General features: G+C 38.5%; 1 protein-coding gene across 1 annotated transcript in view; it reads left to right on the plus strand.

The window, feature by feature from the left end:
- Positions 1-8099, plus strand: part of LCT (lactase) — a 35466-nt gene extending 27367 nt beyond the window's left edge. The window contains exons 12-15 of the mRNA XM_087925621.1: positions 3227-3429; positions 4998-5095; positions 6201-6335; positions 7796-8099. Coding sequence (XP_087781747.1) covers positions 3227-3429; positions 4998-5095; positions 6201-6335; positions 7796-8099 — 740 coding nt within the window. The remainder of the gene's footprint in view (positions 1-3226; positions 3430-4997; positions 5096-6200; positions 6336-7795) is intronic.
- The last annotated feature ends 1741 nt before the right edge of the window (positions 8100-9840 follow it).

Consider the following 9840-nt stretch of genomic DNA (forward strand, 5'->3'; position numbering starts at 1 on the left):
ATTCATATTTAAACCAAAAGAGCCAACATTCCAATCTTAAAAATATTTCAATATATCTAATATACTTATTTATTACAATTATCTCTCTACATAAAGAGGAAGAGCATTAGATTCCATTATCCAAAAAATAACAATTCTGTTTTTCCATCTAGTCAGTCTATATGTCCCTATTTCGTAACTATAAATTTATTTATATTACCCCTCAATACCTTGCAGAATCCCCTTTCTATATAATAATAATCACCCGTTATCTCTGTGTCCAACTGAGGATTTCCCCATTTTTTTTACAATTCCCATATTTCTTTGTTTCCAAATCCTGTTTCTTGTCCCTTCTTTCCCCCTGTCTTTTCTCCTTTGTTCTTTCACTCCAGTTTTTATCCCTCTCTCTATTTATAGCTTCCTTTTGCCCTTTGAATTTCTGCTGACTCTTTTTCCCTTTTTAAATTTTCGGGTATTCCCCTTTTTATTTAATTTCTTAAATTTCCTGTATTTATTTCCAACTCTTTTCTTCTTTCTTTCAAGAGTTCTTGGTTCTCGATGGTCACTAAAGATGGCCCCTTCTATGATTTGCTCCACCTCCTCTTCTGCCTTTTGTCTTTGTTATTCATATTCTGCTGTCGCATTTTCAATAAATTTTAAAGCAAAACCCAGCAATTCACCTCATTCTTGTAGTGTTTCTTTCATTTTTCTAAGTTCCATTTTTAATGCAAGAAGAGAAATCGCCATTTTACAACTTTCTGATTCACAATTTAATCCAAGTAATATCTTTAAAGTTTATTTCCAACAGTCAACTTTTCTTCCTCTCAAGTTTTTAAGTCTCTGGTAATCCAGTGCCAAATTCATGTCAGAATCAGCAACTAATCCAAAGGCAGAATCTTCCTAATTCTTTCTTTGTTACAATATTTTGATTTTTCAAAGTTCTTGCTTTATTGTATCAATTTCCATGCAATTTCAAGAAACAAGAGTTTTTTAAAAGAAAAACAAGTTGAGTTTAACTGAGATGGCACTCTTTATTATGCTAAGTCTTCACCCCCTCTTTTCTTTTTTCTTCTGTATTATTCAGAGCTTTTTAAACCACAATTTTCCAACAAGAAAAAGATCAAATCCCGTTGATATTAAATTTCCTCTTTAACAGTCTATAGTTCAGCTTTATTAGTGCCAATATAAAATCAAAGTATACTTATCCAAGTTGATTATATAGTTCCTTCCCCAGCTTCTACCTTTTGTGGTTCCGAAGCCCCGATGCTGTCAAAAGCAATTAACACCTTTTTTCTCTCTCTCTTCGCCACTTAGATTCTTAAAGATTCTTTGAAATGTTAATCCTGGGGGTATCTTCCATTTGATTATATCATCCCATTCCTCCTGCTGTTCACTTCTTTCTCTCTCTCCTGCACAATCTTATTCTAGTCTAATCTTCCCCTTCAGGGTGGCCATTTTAGACCACCATTTCAGGCGTCTTCGGAACGGAGCAATTGTCAAGCCGGGGAGGGGATTTGCGACTCCCCTCTACCCAGCTGAAAGTCTCCCCTTCCTTTGCCACCCCTACGAGGTAGCTTCTGCCCTGAATCCAAAGGATTGGGGCTCTCCGACGCTGAAGCACGAACCAAAGCTGTGCATGATCGTGGTCAGCGGTCCGTCTTTGGGGAAGCTCAGAGGTCATTATCCGATAGATTTCTATAGGAAGAGCAGAGTGTGCAAGAAATTGTTATAAGCCATATATAAGCCTTTACTCCCTTGTTATCTTAGGCAGGTCTTGGCTATGCTGCCAAGTCTATCCACATTTTTTTAGTTCTTCCTCTTAAGACAATGGGCCATGATAAACTTCAACTGCCTATATTTGGAAGTCTACTGTTCTTTAAGCAATACAAACTATTCTCAGCAACTAACTGATATGGGGCATAGGCAGGGGTGGGCTGCTAGGACTTTGCAGGGGTTCGGGAGATTCTCTAGCTAAGATTCTGCACAGTACGGAGAGCCCCCAATCCCACTCCTGAATGGCCCTGCCAACTCGCCCGTTCCCTCCCAGGAGTCCCCACAAGGCTCGTTTTGGATGCGGGTAAATGTAGGGAGGATGTGGAGGCTTGGGGAGGGCAAAAAATGGGTCTCCCAAAAGTTCAGGAAGGCCAGAAATGGGCCCATTTTCAGCCTCCAGAAAGCCTCCGGAGCCTGGGGAGACCATTTTTGCCCTCCCAGAGGCTTGAGGAAAGCCTCCAGAGTCTGGGGAGGGCAACCCCCCCCCCCCCGCCATGGTGAGGGAGGCCAACTAGACTATGCCTACTGTTATGATATGTACAGAATAATTCTTGAGTAACAAGGATATGCACATGGAAATGTTTATGAGGGTAGTTATGAATAATTATTCAGCCACACACAGATACACTAAATTGAGTTAAAGTTTACTTTAAGAAATAGCACAGTCCAATAAACGGTCCAGTCATATACGTTTTACAATCCAAAGAATATCCAATTACAAAGTCTTCTTACCAGTTGCCTTTGTCATTTACAGTAAACAAAAATATCAAAGTATAAGCACAGCTTAGATAGCAACAGAATGTCAGAGAGACAGAATGTCAGAGAGAGCAAGCCATGATTTCTAGCTCCCTCTTATGGCAATTCGCAATACAATCAATCAATGGGAATCAATACAGTGATTTTGTCTTAAAGGTACAAACATACATTGTTGGTTTATATATTGCCAACCCAACTAATTGTTGGACAGATTCCTAACACCCACCATGGCCACACCAACTCAGCAACCAGGCAGAGAACCCCGTTGCTAAAATTTTTGAAGTTTACCCCTGGGCATAGGGAAGGATGCCTTTAAGACAGAGCTGTAATTGTGTAAATGAGTTGCGGGAAAGCTTCAGCTTAGAGCTTTTAGTTAACCATAGAGTGGGGATTCACACAGGCCAGAAACTAATGTACACGTCAGCAATAAGGTATGATATAATACGTACAAAGCTTAATTATAATCTATTTTTTGAACAAGGGAATTTTTTCTTTAGGATCTCCTTTAAATTTTATGATCTTTATGTCGGTGATACAATCATCAAAGCAGTAAAATGGACCTCTGTCACTAATATACTGAAAGAAGAAAAAAAGTGCATGTTTTAAGAGGATATCTCCTTGCAGAAAAACAAACAGATAAAAATCAATCTATTAAAATATATCTATCAGTATTCCTGTAGCTGCAGGGTATCCCATTCCTATGTCACTGTTTTCTCAGGCATATCTATAAGACCGGGTCATGCCCCTTACGTTGTGGGACACAATTTGATTAAGGCACATGCAGAAGTGTGGCATCTCTACAATGAGACCTACCGTCCCAGACAAAAAGGATTGATCTCACTTTCCGTCAGTGTTGAGTGGGCCGAACCAAAGAACCCTCACAAACAGGAGGATTATGAGGCTGCTGAGAGATATGTTCAGGTAATACGACTCTCGGTTGTTGCTGGACCACAGCTTCCATCTGGTGTGATCACAAATTATATTAGCTAAGGAGCAGCTGAAATACAAGCTATTGGCAATCAGGACACCATGTTGAGTAGGTCTACCATTTCAGAAATTAAATAATGATATAAACCAGGAGTGTCCAGCTTTGGCAACTTTGAAACTTGTGAAGTTGAATGCCTAAAATTCCTCAGCCAGCATGGCTGACTGGGGAATTCTGGGAGTTGAAGTCCACAGGTCTTAAATCTGCCTAGATTGGACACCCTGATGTAAACTCTATCATGTACTCCCAATAAGGTCTACAGTTTTGCTTGATTTTAAAACCAAAGAGTAGGTATACTTCTATGAAATAAAATCAACGGAAACATAGTTTGGGTATTCAGTAGGTATTAATATCTAATCTGTACTTAGTTTATGAAAAGTGTTAATACCTCTGAGATATAAAATAGTGCATGATCAGCTTCAGTCTTCAAGTATGGGGAGAGAACAACAATTAATCAGGTCTTGTGTCCTCCTAGATGGAACATGCCTCCTGTATGTTAATCCTTACTTACTCCAATTTTAAAACAAGAGTTACACCTAAGATGCTAGGAAATAAGACTAATTCAGATTTTTTTCGAACTTGGTTCAGAATAATCATTCTACTGTAGAAATACTGTAAGCTCATATTCAGAAATCTGGAAGGTGGTTTACTTGGAGTAGGCTGGTTAAGATTATGAATAGCTGAAATCTGCAACATTTATTTAAACAATTAAAATAATAATTCAAAGCGGCTGTGCTTTAGGGTACAACTGTTCATATACATGCCTTTCAGTGTCACACTTAGAAATGGAACTAGGGAATTCCTTGGGGAGGGAAACATAGTCTAACGAGTAGACATTCATATCTAAAAAAGACATATCTTTGTCTTTTTTAATCCATGCCTTTTTAGAAGGGGAATCGTGAACCTTAAGAGCTTCATGCTTCTATTATTACTTGTGCTGCAACGGTTAAATTGTTGGACTAGGAATGAGGTTCAGGTATCTGCCCTCAGCTATGAAGGTTCGTGGGATAAATTTGAGGCAGTCCTTCTCTCGTAGCGCAACCTACCTCACAGGTTGTTGAAGAAGGTGGAGGGCTATACACACTGCCTTGAGCTCCTAAATGAAAAGTAGTATGAAAATCTAATAAATGTGCAATATTTGGGAATACTTACAAAGAACTGGTAGATGTTTTATTTCTAAGGAGGGAAGGGCTAATGCTTTTAACCTCCGTGCTATTGGGTAGGAGTTGGTGTCCTAGCTGCAGCTATAACTACTAGCACTATTTTTGCATTGTATTCAGCAGATGGAGAGTATAGGTTGTGGGAGCTCTGACTCCGAGATTAGGGCTTGAAGGACACCAACAAGGTGTCCCTGGAAGACAAGCGACTGCAGCTGTAACTATCAGGTTACAACGTGGAGACTCAGCTGGTGTCTGGGGGAAGAGGTTTGGAGGAGCTGCTCTTTTGCGAATAAGTTGGTTAATGTGTGTGTAACTCTTGATTTCTTGTGATGTCCCACCCACAGTTTTTTGTTGGTTGGTTTGCTCATCCTATTTTCAAAACCGGCGATTATAGCGATCTGATGAAAAAGAGGGTACAAGAAAGAAGTTCTGGCCAATCACGGTGAGTGATTCACTAATGTAGAACAGTTCCCGGGAAAGGCTATTAAAAAAAAAAACATTGAATAAGCTCTCCACTGCGTTATGTCACAAAAGGGAAAGGAAGGGGAGACAGAAGGGAAAGGGAATCCAAGTGCCAGCTGTTAAAAGTGAAATAGTCTTCTGATGACCAATTGTCTCAGCAACAGTATGGGAACTGGAGGGCCCTGAGGATTGGCGTTTCTTCAGAGCTTTTTGAATGTTTCTGAATGGTGGTGAGGCACCTGCTGACAAACTTCTTGAAACAATCCATCCTTCCTGATCCATTTGTCAGGATATCTTCTTTTCTGGTGACCTCAAAAAGCTACGAAGGACAAGAGAGTGGGAGAAAGCTGCTGGGAGGTGGGATGAGGTAAAATGAAATGAAATGATGGGAGTAGAGGATTCTTGCTAGTGGAAACGCTAAATGTTAATCTCAAAGGTGCTTTTTCAAAGGGCAATTGGACTATGTTTTTTTTCCTTGAGGAAGAAAAAGAAAGAAGAAAAAAGAAAGAAAACGTAGTCTAATTGCCTTTTGAAAAAGCACCTTTGAGACAACCATGACCTGGATGACTGAAAATCTCTATATAGTTTATACCAGAAGTGTCAAACCTAAGTTGTCAGGTATATTGGGACTTTGCTAAACCAGGCGGGGGGGTGGCTAGCACAGGATGCATCCGGCCTGCGGGCCCAGAGTTTGAACAGCCCTGGTCTAGACACTAAATGCTCATGAAATTGTGAAGCTGTAGAAGTTCAAGAGAAGGCTAGTGTTCATTTCTACTACAACAAAGCCAGCAGCGAAGCAACTCATTTCCTGATTCCAATCACGAAACTGAGCATGTTTAGACCAGATTCTGAATTATCTAAGAAGGCCCACTGTTCTTCTGCTGTTGGTAAAAGGTCAGTTTTCAGTGACTTGCTTTTGCCCTTTTCAGAAGACAAAGTGCCTACATAGGAATTTATGCTACATGATAAATCACAGAGTCCAGCTGATATAGTAATATGCAACTTTGCCAATCCTTTGTAATAAATGTGTCAGGTAAAAACCTATTTTTCTATTTCCATGTATGTTTGTGTTATGTGTGATCCAGCCTCCCTGAATTTACTGAAGATGAAAAGCAAAGAATTAAAGGCACATATGACTATTTTGGCTTGAATCATTATACCACAATCCTGGCATCCAATTTAAATTTTCCTGCTTTTATAAGCTCCTATGATGCGGATAGGTAAGCTGCAAGCATGATTTTATATTGCCTTAAATTATGCACCGTTTAATCCTAATAAAAATGAAATACAAAGTTAGCCATTTTTCAGGGTGAAATTACTGGATTTTTGTGAGTACACAATAACATTTACCGTTATGCTGTTATTTGATAAAATGGGAATCTTCCCATATTTTGAGAACCCTGGTGGTGCAGTGGTTAGAATGTAGTATTGCAGGCAAACTCTGCCCACAGCCAGGAGTTTGACCCTAATGGGGCTGAAGATTGACTCAACCTTTTTTTCCTTCTAAGGTCAGTAAAATGAGGACCCAAATTGTTGGGAGCAATATGCTGGCATTGTAAACTGCCCAGAGAGTGCTGTAAAGCACTATAGGGTGGTAGCTAAACCTAAATGCTATGCTATGGCTATTTTGAAGCAACTTATACATCACATGTTACAGGCACAAAGCTGGTCCTCGTTGCAGAAAAATCTAAACTTTCCATAACGTAGATGGCTGGTTCTTAAAGAACCAGAAACTGTTACATATTGATCTTTGGTACACATATGTATTGTTTGTCCAGTATAAAATAAATTTTGCGGATACCTCTAGTGCTTCTAGAATGTTTGTAAATGGGTATCATTTCTATCAAATAGGTCCTTAAATGAAATCCTAGTGCATAAGTGGCCCTTCTTCTAATAGTTATAGTTGTCCTCACTTTTGCTCTGTGCATCTCATTGCCTAAGCCCCAAGTGATAAATATGCAGATGCTGTTACTTGGGGAATCATTGGAACATTAACTTTAAAAACAAGCGCAAGCACATCAAATATTCTTAACACTATGTACATTCAAACTAAGCCAGCAATTCCAAACTTTTATTTTATTATAGGGACACCAGTATTTTTTCAGATCACAGTGAATGCCAAAATCTCCTAAGATTTTAAGAGAATGTCAGAATCTCATGTCATTTCATAAGATTTGCCCAGTTGATTTTTTGTTACTTTCATTTTTACTTGGTTCTATAGGCCATTTATAGTATCCTTGCAGGTCACCAGTAAATCATTGGAGCATAAAATTGAAAGCCAATGCTTTGAAACTATGGATTATTTTAACAATAATTTAGTGAAAATAGTCTCATAGATAACTCTAAATTATAAATCCTTTACATACTATTCAAAAGAGACAATCAAAAAGCCAGAAAAAAAATTAAAAGACCAAAACACCTGCTCACTAGCAATCAAAAAGGAATGCCCCAAAGAATTAACCAAGTCAGTCAAACAAGCTAACAGTAAACAGCCTAATCAAGGAACCACCAAATCCACTTCAACCAATGCTGACAGAGCAAGTAAGTGCACATAAAAAGAGAGTAAATCCATATCTTTCTAGCACTGCTGATGTTACCAAGGTGGGTAATGAGATGTCTGCAAGAAAGGAACCAAGCACAGATAGCGCCAAAGAGCTCATATATTTGTTTGTTTTGACAGAGGTGTTGCTTCCATAGTAGACCACAGCTGGCTGGGTTCTGGTTCCTTTTGGTTGAAAGTGACTCCATTTGGCTTCAGAAGGCTCTTAAAATGGATCAAAGAAGAATACAATAATCCACCTATTTATGTGACTGAGAACGGAGTTTCTGAACGTACAGATGGAGACTTGAATGATACCTGGCGCATACATTATTTAAAGAGCTATATCAATGAAGCATTAAAGGGTATGTGGTTTTCCTTTCATAAGCAGTCTCCAAATCCAATTAATCCTTCTACTTTATCTCTATTTTCTCTGAAAGAATGAATATTTAATTTTACAATGAATGCATGTAATGGAGAAAGAACCTTTGCTGGCATGAAAGATGGGTTTTGAGTACAAAAGTGAGAAAACAAATTCTAACCCTATGAATGACTATGGTGAATGATATGATGCAGAATTTTCATACTGCTTTTGAAAATTCAATCCCTATTGCAGATTTAATTATTCTGTTGTATAGCTTTGGAACAAGCTAGTAATTGCTATTTATTATTTTTTAAAGCTTTGTATGTTAAATGTTGTGTATGGTGTGTAGAGAAAAAATGAACTCTATAAATATTAGCAAGAACAGGTTAAGCATTTGTCATGTTAACAATATTAAAAATAACAAGGTAAAATATATTACATAAGGAGGCTAAGACTATCAGGGCTTCTACAGTGGAGATTTCTGGAAAGGGAGCTAATTGAAACTAGTTGTTCATTTGAGGTTACTTCCAACTTGATGGTTTTGTTTTACTAAAGCAAAAGTCTCCAAATGTGCCCACTTAAGACTTGTGGACTTCAACTCCCAGAATTCTCCAGCCATTTCTGGGAGTTGAAATCCACAAGTCTTAAAGTTACCAAGTTTGGGGACCCCTGGACTAAAGGAAGGTAGAAGCTAATGATCAACTACCTCTAATATATAATCAATCTCTCCCTGATAAAAACATGAAAGCAGCAAAATGGTAACCATCTATTCACGGTCTATATTCAGCTATCCTTACTGGAAATATTGGAAATACTGAAAGCCAGTTTGGTGTAGTGGTTAAGATGGTTAAGTGCAGGCCAAGAAACCATGAGACTGTGAGTTCTAGTCTCATTTTAGGAATGAGAACCAAGTGATTGGGCCAGTCATTGTCTCAGAGCTTAACTTACCTCAGAGCTGTTGTTAAGGGGAAAATAGGAGGAGAAAGGACCCTGGCATGTTCATAACAGTGCCTGTGTGTGTGTGTAGTAATAAAAATCAAAAACAGTAATGTACACTAGGCTATCTTAAGAGCTATTTTTTCAACACTTTGCATTAAACTTAAGGTGACTCACACTATTTGCCTGGCTCTAGGATTTCCTTCTGTGCTCACTCCTTCAAAATGAAGTTTTGAAAGCAGCCGAGATGCTTAGAGGCTGCAACCCGAATTATTCAGGGGTCTGCATTGTGTAATGAGTTTGTAATTAAACTTGCAAAAAAAAAAACACTGTAAGAATCTCTCCCTATCCCTGTTTTATATATGTAACAGGAATTGTACTTGATGATGTTGATCTCCGAGGTTACACAGTTTGGACTTTGATGGACAATTTTGAATGGGCAGTGGGTTTCTCTGAAAAATTTGGCCTGTATTACACCAACCACACCGACCCCAATCTAACTAGAATCCCAAAAGAGTCTTCAAAATATTACTCATCTATTATCCACTGTAACGGCTTTCCAGATCCAACTAATGGACCTCATTTATGCCTGGAACCACAGCCTGAAGGTAGGTATATTATTAGAAGCAGGAAAGGACCAGCTTTGAAGGGTATGCGAAGAGAATTTAAAAAGCATTAGTATTATTTTAACTGTAACAATTGTACCAGTCTGGACACAATTCTATATGATAGGAAACAACCCCAAGAGATTGAGATTCTCAGGAGGAAGTTGCAATGCAATAGTCAGCTAGTATTGATACTGTCATATCTGGTGCTGAACGGAACAGCCTAATGGGCATCCTTCTAAAAATGCCAAAGCAAATTAGTCCCCATCTATTTGTCTTTG

This window comes from Pseudonaja textilis, chromosome 1, assembly GCF_049901715.1.
Source record: "Pseudonaja textilis isolate UNSWEBS1 chromosome 1, rPseTex1.2, whole genome shotgun sequence".
In the NCBI taxonomy this organism is placed as follows: Eukaryota; Metazoa; Chordata; class Lepidosauria; order Squamata; family Elapidae; genus Pseudonaja; species Pseudonaja textilis.